This window comes from Eptatretus burgeri, chromosome 9 (assembly GCF_056783735.1).
Source record: "Eptatretus burgeri isolate ZD-2024b chromosome 9, Ebu_testis_v1, whole genome shotgun sequence".
Lineage (NCBI taxonomy): Eukaryota > Metazoa > Chordata > Myxini > Myxiniformes > Myxinidae > Eptatretus > Eptatretus burgeri.
The window spans coordinates 101,649,110-101,670,564 of NC_140969.1; the positions used below are offsets into that span (position 1 = coordinate 101,649,110).

At 43.7% G+C, this 21,455-nt stretch overlaps 1 protein-coding gene and 1 long non-coding RNA gene across 2 annotated transcripts; one reads left to right on the plus strand and one right to left on the minus strand.

The window, feature by feature from the left end:
* Nucleotides 1-1,509: 1,509 nt before the first annotated feature.
* Nucleotides 1,510-21,162, minus strand: LOC147020754 (uncharacterized). The gene is made up of 4 exons (XR_015062108.1): nucleotides 21,027-21,162; nucleotides 6,939-7,053; nucleotides 2,248-2,996; nucleotides 1,510-1,854 (listed from the first exon to the last, which is right to left on the minus strand). It is a non-coding gene; the product is annotated as an uncharacterized LOC147020754 (long non-coding RNA).
* On the plus strand, nucleotides 5,946-13,623 carry LOC147020755 (uncharacterized). The gene is made up of 3 exons (XM_085896727.1): nucleotides 5,946-7,010; nucleotides 10,164-10,230; nucleotides 13,426-13,623. The coding sequence occupies exons 1-3, from the start codon at nucleotides 6,489-6,491 to the stop codon at nucleotides 13,569-13,571; spliced, it is 735 nt and encodes a 244-aa protein (XP_085752853.1). The 5' UTR covers nucleotides 5,946-6,488; the 3' UTR covers nucleotides 13,572-13,623.
* Nucleotides 21,163-21,455: the final 293 nt, after the last annotated feature.

Sequence of the window (21,455 nt, forward strand, 5' to 3'; positions counted from 1 at the left end):
AGCGATTCACCGCCAGCTCTCCAGTTCGTGGGTTAGTATGAACCAGAGATGTTGTTTCTCATCGTGGTCTTGCTGGTCCTCAGTACTACAGCATCCCGATCACCCCAGGAGGTAAGTGGAGATTGTAAATGATGATGACATCTTCAGGAGAGGTTCACAGGTAACACGATCAGAGTTGTGTTGTTGGAAGATTGTGAAACACCTTTTTGTGCTCGGATGGGAGAGTGAACAGGTGGTGTATTCCAGGTAACACATTTCTCTTGTTCTTGATTCGAGAGGGAATCACATTCCATTGTAAAGGTGTGAGTGGATGTAGCAGGTGTGATTCAAATGTAAAACGGTTTATCAAAACAACTTTCTCACACTGAATATAACCTTCCATCGATGTGGTGTCGTGTTGTGTGGTGTGAGAGATTGAGGGAATGCTGGTGAGAGTTGTCTTCGGTTATCAGTGATGGTCACAAGAGTGGTGTTGATGGTGATTGTCGTTGCGGTTATAATGGTGGTGGTTGTTAAGTAGAATTTTAATTGTATTTCCTGCCGTATTGATAAGCTCACAGTAATTCCCCTTTATTGTTAAGTTTAAGCTTTATTAAATTTTCCTGTACGTGAGTGATTCCCTGGAAAGATTTTTATAATTTAAGATCCAATAAGTGATGTAAAATAGTGGGCGTGGTCAAAGTTTAGCGTTGGTTGTTAGGGGTGACTAACAATGGGAATTCTAACAGACCAATGAAAAAGATAATGGAAGTAGGGGCGTGGTCACGGTTCATTGTGACGTCACAAACAGATAATGCATAACGGAGCGATTCACCGCCAGCTCTCCAGTTTGTGGGTTACTGTGTACCAGAGATGTTGTTTCTCATCGCGGTCTTGCTGGTCCTCAGTACTACAGCATCTCGAGCACCCCAGGAGGTAAGTGGACTTGCAATCGTAAGAGATCACGTGCTCAAGAAAAGGACAGATAAAAGGGCACGAGATGGGATTTGTTTAGGTGGTTAAACAGGAAATATTTGATGTTCTTCCAGGGTCGATGTGAGGGACATTTTGTTTTCACTCATCAGAGTTTGATTCACAATGTAATCGGATTCGACCATAATCTGTCAGCCGTGAGCAACCAGTCAGGGTAGTGCTTCAACATCGAGCGGTCAGCTTTTCATCCCATCCTTTCAGAGAACAAATCAAGTTGGCTGTCCTGCCGTCCCATTCTTGTAGAAAGTGGAGATTCCAGGAATAGCCTTTAAAAAGGAGAAGGCCATTGTGTGTCGGTACCCAGTTTAAATATTATATTTCTATTTCCTGGTTTCTCCTTGTAGTTGTTCAATCTCTCCTTGTTGTGAGTTCACCTTTGGTTCGATACTCCAGGTGAACTTTCCCCACCACACGTAGTTTGAGTTTCTCTGTTAAAGATAAAAATCTCCTTCATGTTCGTGTCGATCTTCACAAAACACGTTCATGTAACTTGTACCACACATCGCACACGTTGTTCATGGACTGGAAATGAACACCTGGAAAATGCCTCTCAAAGTGGGGTCTGAACCCCCTTTTTATTATTAAAACATCATTTAAACCTGAACTTCTTCATGAACATTTGTGAGAAAATGGAATCTTATTTTCAATCACAAAACTGTTTGTTCAACGTTTTTATTTTAAATGTAATAAACATTTCTCCCGTCCCTGTCCTTGTCCACGTCCACAGATTTTCCAGAATGATCCCGGGGATCAGGGAGTGATGGACACAGTTCGTGATGTCCTCTTCGTCGTGACAGCCTTGTTATTGTTCATCGGAGTCATTGCATGGGAACCATCACGTTGGTTCAGGAAGAAGATTGTCAGGAAGAAGCGCTGCATTCACTGGTGAGGAACACGAGTGACTTTTCATCATTGTTATAAAACCTTCATCCACGGGGACAAGATAGCTCAGAGATATGAAACGAGTTTACATTGAATTCCCACAAATAATCAATTATAACAGAGGAATGTCTGGTCCAGTGACAGCAGGGGGTGCCACAACATGGAGCATACTGTCCTTGGAAGGTGACATCCAGTCACGGGTCACACCTGTCATGGAAACATGAAATATATTGTTCTATGTTTCATCAGAATCATCCCTTGGGTCATTGTCCCACATACATCCTCTGTGGGATGTGTTTTTGGGGTATAAAAAATAAATGTTTAATTAGTAACTATTCTCTTAGTTTATTATTCTGGTTAAACCGTTAACCACTCACCACGTTAACCACTCACCCCGAGGTTTGAGAATTTCAAAGGAGATCAGATTGGGTTTTCTTCTGCTTCTTCTTCCACACTGGAAAGTCTTCACAAAGGAGTCTCCTTGTTCGTGTTCCTCGGTATCAGTGTTTACCCTGATTTATATGAACCAAGACCAAGTTTACGAGTTGTGGTCACGTGCTCTGAATCATAAAAGTGTCGAGTGGTCACGTGCTCTGTATGACAGGTGTTGGGGGTGAACTCGATCCAGCGCTGTGTTTGTGAAAGGTAGTGCCACAGTAAATGTGGTGGAGTGAAGGGTAGTTTGAATGAGGAACCTGGTCGGTTTAAATACAAGGAATGTTTGAAGGAATGACACAGGTTGATCACAGGATGATGCAGGAAGATGTGGGATTTGGAGTGGAAATGAAACGGTGAAAAATGTGTTTGATTTGGGAGAAATGTTGGACGTCAACGGAGGAGCAGAAATGTCTGTAAGGACGAGGATAAAATTATCTTGTAATAAATGTAGAGTTAAGAGGTATCACAACGAACAAGTACTGTACGTACCAAGGGGAGGGAGAACAAGTGTAATTAACCTGTATAAGGCAGGCCTGAGTACAGGGCTCGGCATGAGTGGGTACCTGCAGCACCTGATGATAGCGTCAGGAACCCAAACTTCACAAGGGGTCTGGTTTTGGATGATCGGTCGGGGGACGCTCACCCTTAGCGAGAGCTTTGTGATCACAGATGTCTTGTTCTCAACTGCACTACTCACACGTGGTCTGTGGGAAGATGCAGCGAACTTGAACACACATGAACCAAGATGTGAAAACGATCGGTTGATTACGATTCACAATTTGATCACCTCTGAGCTCTTTCCAAAATATCGAACATTCTTATGATAAATCTGGTGGTGTTGGATTGAGAATATTTTATCCCCCTGACAAGGCTGACAACAATCAGGGATAGTAATACCCAAACACACGAGTTATCCATCCATTGGGACCATACTCTGTGCAGAGCGTTGGTTCTGCCTGAGCAGTTTCCTGGGCGATTGTGTACAATCCTGTATGGGTCACCACTCCGACACGGTCTACCAGAAAGCTGGCACACTCATTTTGCCCACCTCGAAAGGATGACAGCAGAGTCAACCACACCTGATATTAATTCAACAGTCGAGTGGGATTTGAACTCAGGATTCTTTGATCTCAAGCCCACCACCCAAACCATAAAGCCAACCCCAGGCATACTCGTAATGTTCATCCAAACGAGTTATGCCCATCCAAACTAGTTATGCCCATCACATATTCTCTCATTTTGGTCTTGCACAATTTTCTAGTTAAGTTTGTTTATTTATTCAAAATATGCAAATTAGCTTTTGGGGGTATTCCGTGGACGACACGTGTGAAAATGAAGGATACAATCAGAAGACATCGGCAAATATTTAGTGGGTTATTGAATTGTGTTAAATTATTGAACTTAATTTAATTATAAGAGTAGAATGAAACTTTTCTGAAAGTTAACTTGCCGGTAGATATTAATAATATTGTTGCGGGTTCATCGGCCGGGTCAGGAGCGGCCTCTCTCGGACCCGCTTCCCGACCCTTTACCCTGAAGCCCACGAGCACAGATAACTTCACGACAGGTTGCTAAGCAACCACAGGTGCGATTTGAAATGACTAATTCTGGGAGGGTCCTTGTGTCCAAATCCCGCATCACCGCCCCGGTGATTTGGTTTCCCCAGGTAAGGCCTGTGCCCTCCATGTTTCCACTCTTTATTATTTAGGATGGCCGAGCGGAAACATTGGCTCCCGTCTCCCATAGCGAACCAGTGGGGTGAAGCTCATCGATAATTACATAATATATCGAACCAATGGAGAAAGAGACACCCGAGCAGGTTGGAAATAACAGGTCTTGTTTCATTTACAAGATGTGTTTACAAAGATTCAGTGTCGCATTAGTGAAGATCTTAACTCCAGGCACTCAAATCTCCTTCAACCTTTAACCTTTACACTAAACATGGACAAACGCACCTCAGACATCTGGGAAATTAGACAAGGAAGGTTCACAGATAGAGGGAAGAGAAGTTTGTGGGGTATGGTGTCGACCCCGGCATCACCCTTATGGGACCCGCATGGCTCATGTGGGAGGTGCAGTGTGGTGTGGTGGTGTGTTGTGCGAGCTCTGAAAAGAACTGTTGTGGACTCGGGTTGATGCTCCACAAAATTGCGAGTCAGAGGTGTATGCACTGAGAGATGTGAGCATATCAGGTGCGTGTGAAGATGTGTAGGAGATGCAGGACTACATCGTTTTTGGTCTGATCTCTCAATGGTGAAGAATCACTTTGGAAATTAAATAATTCTCGTATCCGGATTCGGAATCGGATCTTCACCAAAATCGAATCATTTCTTCCTTGTCACACACCTAACCTGTCCACCAAGATTCATCCGAATACGTTCACATTTTTTTTGAGATATCATGCTATATATCCTTTTTGGCCAAATCTCTTAATGGTGAAGAATCACTTAAAAATTTCACTGGTTGTATCAGGATCCAGATCTTCACCAAAATCGAATCAGTTCGTTCTTGCCACACACCAAACCTGTCCACAAAACTTCATCCGGATCCGTCCACAACTTTTTGAGATATCCTGTAGAGTGTAGACAATCAAACAAACAGGTAAACAGACAGAAAGGGGTGAAAACATAACCTCCTTCACCTCCGGTGGCAGAGGAAGAAAAGTTTTCTTTTTATTGTTTTTGGATTTTGTTACTGACATTTAGCTCACCTGGAATGTAATTCCGGGGAGCTTATGGAATGGAACATTGTCCGTCCGTCTGTCCATAAACACTTCCAACCTCTTCTCAGAAACCAGACACACTATTTTGATGAAACAACCACAACCTTCATCACCCTTGATGTACCAAAGTTTATTTCACTATAAGAATTGGGCCCATACCATTGGTTCATCGGTACGTTTTGCTGATTCTGTCCCACAATTACTTCCTCCTCAGTAGCATGATTCTTCCAGGTCAGCACCCTGGGGTATTGTCCCTATTGGTTTTAATTGTCTCCTGGAAGGGAACCCAAAAAGAAAAGGTTAATGTGGAGCCCTGCCTCGTGGATGGAAGTAAAACTTGCGCCGTGGGGATGGAAGGTGAAATAAGAACAGATGGATCAGACGACATGAGGGTGTGAAGATGGATGTTTGGTATTTCATTGAACGATAAATGGCGGAGTGTAGATCTTGGGAATGTGACAAAAAATTTTCAGGATAGAGAAGGTTTAGATCGTCCAGTCATGGAGCCAGAAGGACAGATGATGAAATAATTAAGGGGATTGTACATTTTGAGGGAAATGTAAAACTTGGCAGGAATGTATGAACGACATAAAAAAGATTGGGCTTGAACAAAGAAGATGTGAATAGAGATATTCCATCAGTCGAGAAACCACATAAAATGGGGGAAAAGGTGGTTACTGGGATCTGATGATGATGATGATATTTTCTTGTTTTATGTTTTGGGTTCATCGTTCCACACCCATCCTTTGAACCTTGTTTAAGTTACATCCGCAGGCTCCATATGACGTATCCTCTGGCATTGCAAAATTCATGGAAGATGTCTGTTTATGTTTTATAAAACTATACATTCAATAGTTTACATGTGATGAAGAACTTGATTTTAGCTTGAACTGAGAATCTTTGTTTTTATCTTGCAGTTTAAAATGTGGCCACAACAACAAAACAAAACAAGAATTACAAGGATTCCCTGGAGGTCCAGAGCTGCCATTGGGAGTGGAGGTCCAGGAAAATGAACACAATGAGGTAGAGGAAGTTCAGGAGATGAAAGGAGAAATGGATGTGACAGCAAAACAACTGCAGGAAAGAGAAGACACGTTGCTCTAAACTGAACTCGATCTGATGCGAAGAGAGGAGTTGGTGAAGGAAAAATAACATGAATTGAAGGAAAATGACATGCAGCTCAAATTGAAAAAAGGATTATGGATAAAGGAGGAAGAAGAACGGAGGAAACGAGAGGAAGAACAGGAGAAAGAGAAAAAGGATTTGGAGCAATGGAAAAGAATTCAACAGGAGAGGAAAATACAAGCCGAGTTAAGGATAAGAAAAAACGAGGAGCGCGGACATGAAAACTGGAAAGAGTATCTTCAGGAAGAAGAATTCCAGTTATGGATTTGGGAAAAGCGTGAAAACACACAATGTAGAGAAAGAATACTTTTTTTTTTACAAATAACAAGAGGAAGATATTAAAAAGAGGATGCAAATTGTGCAGCAAATGGAGCGAGGGAACCAGAGAAGTAAGGAGCAGGAGATGGAGCGACGGGAGAAGTTTCAAATGCTCATCAGAACCAAAGATGATGAAATCAAGGAAAGGCTGCTTCATCTCCACGAGAAAGGGAAAGAGCTTGCACATCGAGAGAACAATTTGCAGAGATTGAAGGAACGTTTTCGTCAAGGAGTGGTCAAGCAACGAGAGCAATCTGAAGAGTTGAAAGGAAAAGAGTTAATTGTGTTGGAAAAAGAACGAGCAATAAGACAAAGAAGATGCAATGTGCAGGGGAGAGAGAAGAAGGTATTGGGAAGAGAGAATAAAGTGAAAACACCAGGAAACCTTTCTCAGGATGAAGTGCAGGGAAAAACAAACGGAGAGCGAATGGAAAAGGAAAAACAAACGGTGGAAGAAAAGCACCAGGAAGGGAAGTCTCACCAGGACGACGAGCTGCAACAGCAGCAGCAGCACGGTGTTGAGGGAGCACACCATATGCAGGACCTTCAGCAGGTAAGCACTCTTCAATACTTTGGGCCAGTTGGGGGAACACACTCTGTGCAAACACAGACAACCACAACATGAACATATGAATTTGAAAGAAATTTTGGCATTTCATATTTTACAGACGTTGCTGTTCATACTTCCTTCTCATAATAATAACAATGATAATATCCTTAATTGTGGAGATAATTGGAAGAATAATTTTGGTGGAAAGGTAACTGATTGGCATGGTCATCATTATACACCACCTCACACAACTACCCACCCACATCCTTTCCACATGTCCGAACCATCTCAACTTACCCCTACACATAACCTCACTAATGCTTTCCATACCCAACCTATCTCTTCATTCCACATTTGATTTCCTATCCTTCAGTGTCACATCACACATTCACCTCACCAATCTCATTTTATTTTGTTCACACCTACGTTCATCCTCCTTTTTGATCACCCATGTTTCGCTGCCAAACAACATCACGTTTCTAACACAAGCTGTATGAAGTTTTCCCTTTAATCGGAGAGAGGTCCCTTTTGATGTCAATCGGGGGTAACAACTCCCTAAACTTCCTCAAGCCACCTCTAATTCTTGCATTCACTGCTGCCTCCACACCACCACCTGCACTAATCATATCATCAAGGTAGCACAATTTAACAACATATTCCAGAGATATTTACCCACAAACAAACCTTTCCACTCTCACTGTGCAAACAGCACATTTAAAGTCAGGTGCCACCTGCGGTCCACCCCTGATGCCACGACACCTCTTGTGCACCCAGCAGTTTCAGGATTCACACAAAATTGAATTGCTACCTCCACCTTTTCTGCAGAGAGCACAGGGCCACGTCCCTCTTTTTTCCACACTTCCTTCTCCCACACCACTAATTAATCAGCAATTTCGTATTCCCTATATTCACCTTCAGTTCTCTGGCTTACATACCCTTCTTCCATACTGCATAACTACCCATTACCTCTTCCACACAGTCGGCTATCAGCACTCGGTCATCAGTATACATACAGGAGTTCCCAAGGTGAGCCTCCTCTAAATTCCTGTGATATAGCCTCAACAACCACGATGAACAGGATTGGTGGTCAAGACTGACCCCTGATGAACACCCACTTTCACTTTAAAATCTTCACTCTGCACTCCATTTATCCTCACAGAGGTTTCTGGGCCATCATACATTTCCATGACGACCCTAACCACCAATCCTCCACACGTAACTTTCTCATCCACCATTGCACCACTTCCTGAGGCACCCGTTCGAACACCTTCTCCAAATCCACAAATATATAGTGCAGTTGTTTATTCTTCCCTAGATATTTTCCCTGTAATTCCCTAACTATATAAATTGCCTCTATCGTGCCCCTTCCTGGCATGAAACCAAATTGCATTTCATGTATATTAACACTCTCTCTTATCAATTTGTCAGTGACTCTCTCTCTCCCACTTTCATTCCATGGTCCAGCAGCATTGGAGCCCTCGAGTTGCTCTGAACTAAGGCATCACCCTTCTCTTTATAAATATCCACCATTACACTCTTCAACCAGTCATCTGGGACAGATGTCTCCCTTATAATTGCATTTATCAATTTAGTAATTAAATTCACTCCAATATCACCAGATGCCTTCACATCTCTGCGACAATACCAGTGCTGCGCACCGCTTTACCATTCTTCATTTCGTCGATGGCTTTCCTCACCCATTCATTCTTTATCTCAGGTGGTGGGCCCTGCACCGGCTCGACTGCCTCCAGATTATCCCTATTCCAAGGGAACTCCTCATTTATCAGGTGCTCATGGCAACTCATCCACGCATTTCTCATCTCCCCATGGTCAACCAGAACATTTCCCATATCATCCTTCACACATTGTTCTCCTATGAGATCCTTCTTTTAACTGATCTTTTGCTTTGCTATCTTAAATATCTCCCCTCCACTGTCTGTGCTATTTATCACATCTGAAAGTGAATCCTGTACTCATTTTTTAGTCTTGTAAACTTCCCTTCTTGCCCCTAGTTTTAGCTTCTAAGTATTCCTCCTTATCCCCTCCCTTTTTCCAAACCCTAAACAGTTTTCTTTTTTCTTGAATCATCACATCCACCTCATTATTCCACCACCATGAAGCCTCATGTCTAGCCTCATGTCTTTTACATAAACTAGCCTCTTTTACATGTCTTCGACCAGCCTCATGTCTTTTCAGTAGCACGCAGCAGCCCATGTTTTTTGTCGTTCCATCAACTCTCTCCATCCTCTCTTACCATCGGGTTTCCAAGATTCATTTCCAGAAGTTCCCCATATAAATATTCATTCACATTCTGATCTCTTAGTTTCCATACTCTTCTCCTTGGGACGTAAGGTTTCCTCTTTTACCTGCTCCAACTTAACTTAACATGAACACACTCGCACCTGATGTTGAAAAGTACATTCTTCTCCACCTGTTGTTTTTACATCCTTTACCAACTTCCTCTCTAATCTCCTCACAAGAAAGTAGTTTATTTGGCTCCTTATACCTCCCGACTCAGAAGTGATCAGTCTGCTCGGCCTCTTCTTAAACATTGTGTTGCAGACGACCATATCGACAGAATCTCCAAACTGAAGTATTCTTACATCTTCAGTGTTTCCAACTCCGATACCTGACCCACCATACGCACCCTCGTATCCTTCTGCAAATGCTCCAACACGTCCATTCTAATCCCCTCTGATCACAACTTCTCTCTTGCTAATCCCTGAAACAACATGTTCAAGTGTGTCCCAAAACTCATCCTTCTCCTCCTCACTTCATCCTATCTGTGGGGCATATGTTGATACAACTGTTAACATATACTTATCAATCACCATCTTTAGAACTATAACTGTTGCACCGAACCTCCAACACCCTCTCCACCAGCTTCTCAGCCACGAGAATCCCAATACCACCAGTTCCAGTCCCAACCTACTGTATCGAAAATAACTTGTACCTTTCCTTTCTTCCTGTGATCTGATGCAAGATAAATAAGATGAACTCTGAATCCCTCGATTGGATCAGATCACATGATTCACCTTTTCATTGATTACCTGTTCCATCAGTGCATTTCCTTCTGTGCCCTTTTGTGAACAAGTTATCAAACTGATGAAGATATCAATCTATTTAATCTTTCATATTTTTATTGTTTTTCCAAAGGTTCCTCAGAAGAGGCGCTCATTCCCTCCTCCACCACCTCGGATGAAAACATCGCCCCGGTTTGAACGTAAGTTTCCAAGTTTCTTGCCTTACATGACAAATTATTCCAAACTTTGTCTAAACTGCATGTTCTTCACCTCCATCGTGTCCCATTTCCTCTGTGCCTCAGAAGTGTTGAGGGTAAAAGATATTTTGCTGAGCTCTCATCGAGACAAGCACCGGATAAATCTTCCATGTTGTGGAAGTCTGGTACGAGTGTTAATGTAATCGTATAAAAGTTGGTTGTTATCTCCATTTGTGGGTTTCAGGAGGTGGAAGGAAAATCTCCACCTCCTTTTTGGTGAAGGATCATGATTCATGAACCAAACTGTGAAACTTCGTTCTCATCGCCTCGTTTCAAGGACTCTTTTCAAAATCTTCACTGAACCCCTGACAGCCTCCACTTGTGCTCCTTTGGAATGATGTTCCCCAGAATGATTTTTAAACACTCAGTGAGGGTTTTCTTCATCATTCCTGTCGCTTCGACTATCATTGGTACAATTTCAGCTTTCTTCAATTTCCGAGTCCTCTTGACCTCATTTTTCAGATTCTGGTACTTGGTCGTTTTCCTGAATTTTGTTGCAGTTAGTCCAAAGTCGTTGGGAACTGACACCTTGATCAACAATGCTGACTTTTCCTTGTTGTGTTTGAGCATGATGTCTGGATGTAGTGCTTTGTTTGTAGTGTCCACATTTGACGGGATCATCTTGTCACACGTTAACATTGTTTCTTCATCATCAAGGATCAGATATGGTTTGTGTTTCCATAATTGTTTTGGGACCGGGATGTTGAAATGCTCACAGATGTGTCAGTGGATTACTCTGCAGATGCTGTCATGTCTTTCTGTGCACAGCTGTTCTGACATGAGTTTTTTTCATCCCGAGTGGAGATGACTGGTACTTTCTGTTTCTATCCCAGAAAACCTGCATTTGTCCGATTGGCTCAATCTCCCCATTTTCTTTAAAGCATCAGTGCAGTGTCCTTGGTCTTCGGCATTTATGATGATTTGTTCTTCATCACAATTCTCTCTTCTCCCTTTTTATTTTTGATGACTTGTCACATTCTCTCTACTCCCTCGTCCAGGCCATCTGGAACGAGGCTCAGATAAGGAGCCATTTCCCATCCTGTATTTGTGATTTTAAACTCTACAAGACCCATCTGTACTTTCTCAAGGCCTCTCTTTGTTTGTCATTGATTGATCAGTTTTCTTGGAAATAATGCTCATAGAGTAAACCACTCCTTGCTAAAATTACATAAATACTCGATGTAACCTCACATGTAGTTAGAGACTGCTTGGAATTCACCACAGGCTTTCTTTCCACACATGTATCGCTTTTTGTTTTATTTTATATTTCAATAAACAACCTTAACTGAACTACGAAATCTTTTCTGTTTATAGGTGTTCAAAACTTTCCCGACAGTAGGATGCTTCCTTTTCTAGTTCCTGTATTGTGCTTTCATCGATTTAGATGTTTCTGTTATTTTTGTTTTTCTTTGTACAAATGTTCATTTGGTACATTTGGCGAGATCAAACTCCATTCGGATGTCCTCCGAGTTCTGCTTCACTAGTTTCAGTTGATCTGCCAATTTCTTATCATTTGGTAGGAAGAGTTTTAGATCATCCATGTACAGTAGGTGTGTGTCACCTTTCTTGTTTATTTGTTCATTTCTGTTGCATGTCAGACTGTATCCGTGTCCTTGTTCATTCATGAGGTCACTCAGTGGAGCCAGAGTCAGGTAACACAGGAGGGGGGAAAGACTGTCATCTTGTAAGAAAGCATGTTGTATCTTTCCTCCTGGGATTTCAATCTTTCCTTCCAAGTCAGGTAGTATCAGTGTTGTGTTCAAGAACATCATTGCTTCATAATCAGTGTGACTACTTGGGGGTCAAGTTTGTACAGTTGCATGCATTTTATAATCCATGAATGTGGGACACTATAAAAGGCTTTTTGTAATCTCTCCAGGCTGTGGGTAAGTTGGTTTGTCGGAGCTTGCAGTTTTTGAGGATGGTCTTGTTTAACAATAAATGGTCTCTTGGTCCATGGCATCCTCTCTTACATCCTTTCTGCTCTGCCTGTAAAGCTCCTTGTTGAGTGAGGTGTTTGTAAACTGCATCGGTGATTATACCTGTTAATAGTTTGTGTGTTGTCGGTCGGAATGTTATTGGTCTACATTTGTTGGAGAAATGGGTTTCTTCACATTTCAGGATTAACAAAGTTGCCTTCTGTGAGTCATTCGTCCATTGACTGTTTCCCTTGGATGAACTCGTTAAATGCCCGAGTGTAGTTAGGGTGGAGAGCATGTAGTTACTTTAGCCAGAAGGTTGGAATCCCATCCAGCCTGGGCATTTGAAGTTTGGTGCTTTTACGAGATGTTTTCTCATTTCCTCTTCATCAATTATCATTGGGTACATTTCCTGAAGACGGTGCTTTTTATTTTCTAAGTGTCGTGTCCATTCTACTTCGTTGTGTTCTTTGTCATCTTCAAATGTTCCTTTCCAAAAAATTTTATGTTCTTTTTTTAAAATTATTTTTTGATTTTCGGGGGGGTTGTCACATTGTGTTTGTTTCCCAAGCTTTCCATAGAACCTTTTTGGGCTTTTTTTTCAAACTTTGTTTTGATTTCTTCTGTTGTTTGCCTCATTATAGTTTTTTTATTTGTTTGTTTGTTTTTTCCCCCTTCTGTCTGTTGTATTCGGAGCTTGTGATGGGCAGCTCATGGTTCTAGTCCATTGTTTTTTTTGTTGTATTTCTTTTTTATTTGTTTGATTCTTTTCATGAGCTTTAGACTTCTGTTTCTCCTCTTGAATTGTTCTACTTGTCGGTCTGTTTTTTTTCCCCTCAGTCGGTCTCTGTTTCTCAAGTCTCTGTTTTCATTGTGGTGTCTTGTTTCTGAACAGATTATCAGGTTTATGTATTTTGTGTTGTTTACCTGTTATTTTCTCTTGGACATACAGTGTGTAAAAGTACACCTGGATGATCATTTAATTAATTGTTTGAAAAACTTTAATGCAAATCCAGTGTGAGGTGGTGATGAAGAAAATGAAGATGTGAAATTGAAGGCAAAAGAAAATAAAAATTGAACTGAGATGGAGAAAGCAATGGAGAGAATACAGTATTTCCAGGATTGTGTTGGAAGGCATGACAATGATGGAGATTATGATGTTGTTGAGTGGACAATGTTGTTGAGTAGTTTTGACTTCCTCTTGGTGATGTGTGTGCAGAGGAAGAACTTATCGTATTGCCCGCTGGAGAGGAAGATGCGATGTTTGGCCCTGGATCTCTCGTCCCTCCATCGTATAAGCTCTCCAAGAATTTAAAACGGAACATCAGGCTTTTACAAATGGCCGATCCAAGATGTTTCAAATAAACACCCGTTTCCGGAACAGCAGGTACTTAAACCTTCCTCGACCTTATTCAATCACTTGGACCCTTTTTGTTTCTGTATTTGTCAATCTGTTGCTTTCTTGTTCAAAATATCATGACGAGAAATTAATAATTCTGAGTGAAGAGAATTTCATAATTTGAATGAATACATCAAGCAGGTGAGGTCTCTCCCTGATTCACACAATCAATGCCACTCATGAATGGATCAGGACAGGAACCCTTGGTGTTCGCTGCATGACCTCCTCACTTTACGTCGTGCACGACCACCTCACTGTACGTCGCGCACAACCTCCTCACTGAACATCATGCACGACCTCCTCACTTTACGTCGTGCACGACCACCTCACTGTACATCATGCACGACCTCCTCACTGTACGTCGTGCACGACCTCCTCACTGAACATCATGCACGACCTCCTCACTGTACGTCTGGCACAACCTCCTCACTGAACATCATGCACGACCTCCTCACTGTACGTCTGCACGACCTCCTCACTGAACATCATGCACGACCTCCTCACTGTACGTCATGCACGACCTCCTCACTGAACATCATGCACGACCTCCTCACTGTACGTCGTGCACGACCTCCTCACTGTACGTCATGCACGACTTCCTCACTGTACAAACACATTTACACCAACATTATCTTGAACTTTTTTTCTCCTTCCCTTTTGCTTCAGATAAACAGTGTCATCCCTACTACTTGTGCTGAGTTACAACTCAAATCGATATTGTGGACTCAACTCTCGACAAATGATATATTAATTAATTCGATACGAGATAAGTAATTTATTTATTTATTATTTTTCAGGAATATCATAAAAGTTCTGGGAAGGACCTGTTGATTATTGTGACGTTTGCGATAAATGGCTGGTCCTATTTCTACTTCTTCAAACTGTAAACAACTGAAACTTCGTTCTCAAGACAGAACTGGAAGAAAAGAAGAAGAAAAAAACTTTGTTCAATTGAAAGACTTTTTCTCCTTGTACTGTCAGCGAATTGTTAATGATAATAAGAAGAATTTGTTGAGCTGTTTGAAATTTAAAAATAAAATTGTAAAAATGATTTATGATCTTGGGATTTGGGTTTGGATTGAATGTGGGGTTTGGGTTTGGGTTGGGGTTGGGTTTCAATGGGGGTTTGGGTTCGGGTTGGGGTTGGGTTGGTAATTGTGAATAAAATTAACCTAAAATCTCTTCTCCTTTAAAATCGTATGATTTACGAGTCCAAGGAACGGTGTCTGAAATAGTGTTGTGGAAATGGCTCCGATGGGATAAAAAATCTCAGAAATAATTTCAAGTGTTTCTACGTGATTATTTCATGGCCGAACTGCAACACCTCGATACCTCAAATTTTGGTTGTAGGTTCTTCAGAATCGGGGCAATAGTTTCAGCTACCAGGTGTTGTATTGGAGGCCATTTTGAGACCAAATGTCGCAGGCAAAAGGTAACCACCACGAGGCCAATAACTCCACACATATCCTTTCAATGTCCAACATGTTCTGAAACTTTATAAATATAATATCCTTCTTATAAATAATTTCATGTAGCTGTGTACTTTTTCACAGGCAGTGTGGGGTACCCTCTCCCCCCTCCCTGCGACCACCTCAACACTCCGAGTGTGTTATATTATGTAAAGTCCAAAACATATTCAGGAGTTCCATGTAAAAAAAAATACATCAATAGATTAAGATGATGATTCTGCTTTCATTTTGCATGCAAGAATGTTTTAGAATGTACAAACTTAACGTTAAAACAACATTCCCTGACCATTTGGAGGGCGGGGTAGAACCCCCCCCCCACCACAGGCTCCCCACCTCTTCCCCCTCGGTCACTTCCCTCCCTTGGGCCATGGATCCCATCCATTCTACCTCTCTCTTCATGTTGGAAACTCTGCCATCTGTGCGCAGGGATCAGTACTCAGACCATTGTTATTCATTATTTACAACAATGATTTGGATAGTGGGGTGAAGAGTAGGTTTTCCAAATTTGCAGATTTATTTTTTTTGTATACCTTCTCGAGGCTCGTATAAGAGCTAACACACAACACACAGCAAGGGGGGGCATGAGACAAGAGGGGCAGGAGAAGGAAGCACATAACAGTGAGGAACAGAGACGTTAGGAAATCTGTGGAAGGGAGAGGGATGGGACGGGGAACATGGGGAATACAAGATGGACACTACAGGGACTTTCAGGAAGGAAGGCAAGGAATTTGAAAGGGATGGCCTTGGTGTGAATTAACGGGGGTAGAAAAGATCAAGGATTTGGATGGGGGATGATAAGAGATGGTGGTGAATGGCTGTTTTGAAGGCCTGGAGGGAAGAATGGGATTGAATAGAGTGAGGCAATTTATTCCAAAGGCGGGAAAAAGAGGAATGAAAGAGTGAAGGTGAGCAGTGATTCATGATTTTGGTAGTTTTACCAGAAGGTGGTTGTTGGCGGACCTTGAGCGCCCTGCAGAAATGTGGTGGGGACAAATCACAGAGAGAGCAGGGAGGAGAGGCTGGAGAGGAGACAGTAGAAGAGAGAAAGACCACCGACCTGCCTGCGGTGAGAGAGTGAGAGGCCCAAGGACTCAGCCCTATCACGGGAGATGCCAATGATCCGAAATGCCTTGGTTTCTACAGTGTGAAGCCGAGAAAGGTGGGAGGCAGGAGCACCAGCCCAGAGGGGAGAGCAATACTCCATCAGGCTGTGGACGAAAGCTTTGTCTGTGGTCAGGAGCTCAGGTGGGCCGAGGAAGGACTTTGCACGACGGAGGATTCCCAGTCGGCAACTGGCTTCAGAGGCCAGGTTGGAAATGTGGCTTTCCCAGGAAAGGTCATGGCAAATAGTGAGACCCAGAAGCTTGACAGAAAGGACTTCTTCCAGAGGATTGTTCAGAAAGTGGATGTGGGGGTTTTCTAAACGGTCCTTTTGGAGAGACATAGTGAGAGTGTGAGATTTGTCCGGATTGAAAGACATGTTCCACGTGTTGGACCAGTTTGTGATATTACCCAGATCTGCAGTGAGCGAAGAAGCTACTGCTTGCCGGTCTGAGGGATGACAGATGGTACAGCAGAGGGTGGAGTCATCAGCAAAGAGATAAAGATGATTTTCCAGAGAGTCGGAGAGATGACACAAAGCTTTGAGGTCTTGTAGGTAAGGTGGACAGCAGAGTGGTGGTGATCATGGTCAGGAATGTATTGACACTCTCATAGATTGGGCAAAAGATTGGAGGATGTAATTTAACCTGAGCAAGTGTAAGGTGTTGGGATGGGAAAAAATAATAAAAATCAAGATTACGTGATGCAAGGGGGAATTTTGGAGCGTGTCACTCAGGAGAAGTATCTGGGGGTGGTGATAGATATGGGAGGTAAGCAGGCAGCACAGTGCCAGGTCGTTGTTGGTGAAGAAAATAGGGTTTAAGGTTTTATTCAGACAGGGAATCAATTATAAATCAAAAGGGGTGTTAACATTGTGTAGTAATTTAGTGAGGGCCACATCAAGAATATTGTGTGCAGTTTTGATGAACACAACTGAGGAAGGATATAGCTGCCACATGGAGGGTTCAACGCAGGGTGACGAGATTGATTCTGGGCCTCGCTAGACTGAGCTATGAGGAGCGGCTGAAGGAGGGCCATGGCGTGAGAGTAAAGACGAGAGTTAAGACGGTCGTGAGGTCAGGGTCTTTCATTCAGAGTACTTAATGCATGGAATGGTCTCCCTGGAAAGGTAGTGGCAGCAGAAACAGTGGATGGGTTTTAATTGGACTTTGATAGGTACCTGGAAGTTATGGAGATAGAGGGGTATAGGGATGCTGGCAGGACTTTTAGGTAGTTTGAGCATGGATGGATCATTGTGTGCATGTGTATGGAGTGTTGTTTGTGGGGGTCTCGTCAAGGGGTGTTGTTTAGTACATAATGTGTTTTTTTTACCCAAGACCGTATTTGCCCATGCCCCCTACCCTGGAAAGGGAAAAAACTACAAAAAAAAATCCATAACAAAAAAACATTTTGAATTTTCTTGTGTTGATTTGGTGCAGGTATGATGGCCCGGAAGGGCTCCACCTGTGTCTAATCCCCTTGTGTATCATCACATAATACTCTTTACATATGAACACGTGAAACCTGTACATGTACATGTCTCATTATACTCGAATGTTGCCACAGGCATAACTAGAACGGCCACTCGGAGTACATACCCCCATCAGGCTGATTAGTTTACGTTTTGTATCCCACTGATCGGCTGGATCTGGATTAAGCTCACAGTTTCCCAACTTAGTTTACATCGAGATATCTCCGACATGTCCACGGGCCAAGCAACTCTATACCGTCCTATCTTTCCGAAGAAATTCCCCCAGCTAACCCACAAACATAACACAGCCCACTCCCTGGAATGAGGGGTCGGGGCCAATCGGAGCGCCCGATTCAGGTGATGACGTTCGCATCGGGGTGGCCCCTCCCCCAACGTGGCAGGTCCTATAAAGGTCGGAGCGGTCCCTCCGCCTCTTTCTCTTTCTCCGCCTCTCTCCCGCTCTCGCATCGCCCTCGTCGACACCACCATGACCCGCCTCCTCCTGTATGGACTCCGCCTCCTTATCTCCGCCCACAAGACGTCAACCCCACCCGCCCACCTGGTCCGGCCGACCACTCCATCCACGCACTCTGGAATCCGCCCCTTCTCCACTCAAGCTCCACCTTTCCGATCACGGTCTCCACACGTGCGGCTGAAGCCAGAGACAACGAGTCTATCTCCGGCACCTCGAACCCGAACATTGCCAAGCCGACCAGACCAGACGAGTCGATTTCTTTGGGAGATATCCATTCATCGCGGATTTTCAATTCTCGCGGGGGGGGGGGTTGGAACATAACCCCCGCAATAAACGGGGGATGACTGTATACACGTATATTGTTGCGGTTCTGCAAAACGTATGCCTCAAAGGAAATGGCACCCAACATACGGTGATTCCCAGGCAGTTATTTCATAAGTATTCGTGTAGTTAGTCCTTCCCTCATGTCTAGTGGGTTAACGGGACGAAGTGCGCTGTGTGGGTCTCGTAGTTAGGTCTAATAAATATCTCTGATTCATACTCTGACCCCTACTCTAACCCTTTCCTTTTAGCCAAAGTACATAACAAGCATGCAAGCACATATGCCATTCAATAGGCAATTGTTTAAAAACACACCGCGATGCCTGCCATGGCTCAGATCATCCTCATCCCTGCTGCACACTAAACAACCCGCACAGGGGAATTTGTTTTCCATTATTTCATTCAAATTTGCGTGCCAATTCCCAACCGGCACCTCACCTTTCCCCGCATCTCGCTCACCAAATCTCACCACTTTGACCGCAAATGCCTTCTGCACACGGGAAAAATATTCCCGCACCCCTCATACTTCTGCATCACTACAATTTGCCACTCTATTCCATGGAGCACCGCGCGGAATCAGATTGTCCTCGGCGCCGCGCGATACTCGACCATGCAACAGACGTTAATAGCTCCACCGCATCTCACTGGAAACGTCCCAGGTGAGCGTCCGGAATGGTTGCAACCCTCATCCAGTTGTCATCCCTCATCCAACCCTCATCCGGGAAGGGTGATTCGGGAGCTTGGTTCGGGTCCTGGGTGTGCATTTTGGCTCATGAAGGAGCCCGTGGGTGGCGGAGAAAGTCCGTTGCCATCCAACATACAGACTACACTCGGTGCACGTTCAGGGCTGGGGTGCCGGCTCAGGGAGCATGCCCCCATATTAAGTCAGGAGCTCTGAGACGTGCCAAAGCCAGTAGGCATCTGAGCCGGTTTCTGGTCCCAGAGCCTGGCAGAGCATGGCTAGGGCTGCTGTGGCCCAATTGAGGAGCAGGATTTGGGCCACAGCGCATCGCTTTCTGGTCCTCGTCCCACCCTTCGCCTGGGGCTTATAAATGGGGGTAGCATGGAGCTGTGAGGGCCTCTTCTTCAGAACATTATTTGTTTGCGATTGCCATCCAGAGCGTACTTCTTCAAAAGAGCTTCTTCTTCGAGAACCTGATCCGAGTACGACTGCCGTCTTTCGAGACTTCCTGCCGTGCTGTCGACGTCCCGCCACCCTCGCGAAGCCAAACGGACCAGTGTGGAGCACATGTTGCCACAACCCCTGGCAAATAAATAGGCAGGAGATAACGTGCCATATCACAAGGTGGGAACGCTCAGGCAAAGTGTCCCATGGATGTACATGCGACACATACAGACCTTTACATGGCTAGGTTTAGGACCTTTCTTCTCATGCATATATTCTCCTCTCTCTCTATCCACCCCTCTATCCCGTCTTCTATGGATGCACAAAGAAGAACATTACTGACTCACACCCCCATTTTCCTCTGGCATGACACCACACCCCTCATGTTGCCTACATAGCACCTCCTTACTCCCACAACGTAGACACCAGTATCTTTCCAGGTACCCCTCCCTCAGTGTCCTGGGCTGCATTGGTCAGCTGACTTGGTCAGTGAGGTCAGTGAGGCGCTCAAACTCAGCTTTCTCTTTCTCTCTTGGCTCTCTAACTTTCCATGCATGCGTGTGTGCGTGCGTGCATGATGGCACCTGTCCTAGATTAAGTAAGATTGTCGAAGATCGTCGGATAATCCTGCTCTGCATCTTCTTTTGTCAGTTGCCTTTTGCTGCACACCACAAATTCCTTGCTATCCCCCTGCAGTACGTAAAAATAAATTCCCATTCACTGTTCTTTTCCTCGCTTGATTGTAAACAAATGTGTTGTATGGAAATGTTCCTAGCTCGTTTTTGTGTTTTCTTCCATTGATCCAGCATGGCCTGCACCCTCGCGAAGCCCAGACGTTATTCCCCAATGATCTGTTTCCGAGCTGGGTACGTGCTTGGCAGTTCCGCTCGGCTGCATCTGACCCGGTAAGGTGATCCGGTTTGAGCAAGTGCATACTGAGGGCGTGTTCCCTGGTAAATAGATCACGTGACCTATAGGTAAAAGGTGTTATTTAGACGGAGGACTTTATTTCACGTGGTCGAGTTATTGGGGTTCGCAGTCGATTAGCAACCCGCCGCGTCACAAAGTTATTCGTGTGCGATGGCTTGCGATTCCCAAGAGTCTTGTGGGAACCCAAAGTAGTTCACCCCTCGTGGTCTTTGCTCCCGACCACTGGTCTGCAACAATATATATATATATATATATATATATATATATATATATATATATATATATATATATATATATATTGTTACGGATTTCAGAATCCGGTCTGATGAATGCATCCACACATCCAGGTCCTTCGACAGTTATTTCCTTAAATGCGTGTTCAGATTTGCCCCATCCCCATGTCTTGTAGGATTTTAAATGTGATGTGTTAAGAAGGGTAAAGAATAGATCCCCTCTCTTATGGAAAGCTTTTTTCTTTACGACAGACACATTTATGCACATATTTCTTTCACGAGCGCCGATACCCACCTTTTTATTCAGCAACGTTTTCACACATTTCTTTCACGGACGCCGAGGCACGCCGTTTTTATATCAGCGTTTGACACCTCAAGGAATAATGAGAGCACGGGTTGTCATGGTAACGGTGCGCAAGTGGGGCGGGGCGAGTGTGGGGGAGGGACTCTGTGCTCGCCGAGACAGGCCACATATATCACAAGGACAAATGTGTCCACGAGCAGCGTCCTAAAGGTTTTGTCGGCTAAAAAAAAACAAAACATTTTTTTAAAAACAACAACAACAACTTCCGATATTTCGTCACGTGCCTTGATGAAGCCAATATAATAGCGAAACGCGTCATAATGTATTTACGTATTCACGATATATCGTGTATTTACGAAATAAATAATGTATTTCCGAAATTACAATACGATAAATGGAATAATCTTTAAATAGTGGCGT

Excerpts from the sequence above, each read along its gene's own strand:
- LOC147020755 (XM_085896727.1), top strand. The coding sequence starts at position 6,489 with ATGCAAATTGTGCAGCAAATGGAGCGAGGGAACCAGAGAAGTAAGGAG. Across the intron at positions 7,011-10,163 it reads ATATGCAGGACCTTCAGCAG|GTTCCTCAGAAGAGGCGCTC; the intron begins GTAAGCACTCTT and ends GTTTTTCCAAAG. Across the intron at positions 10,231-13,425 it reads AACATCGCCCCGGTTTGAAC|AGGAAGAACTTATCGTATTG; the intron begins GTAAGTTTCCAA and ends ATGTGTGTGCAG.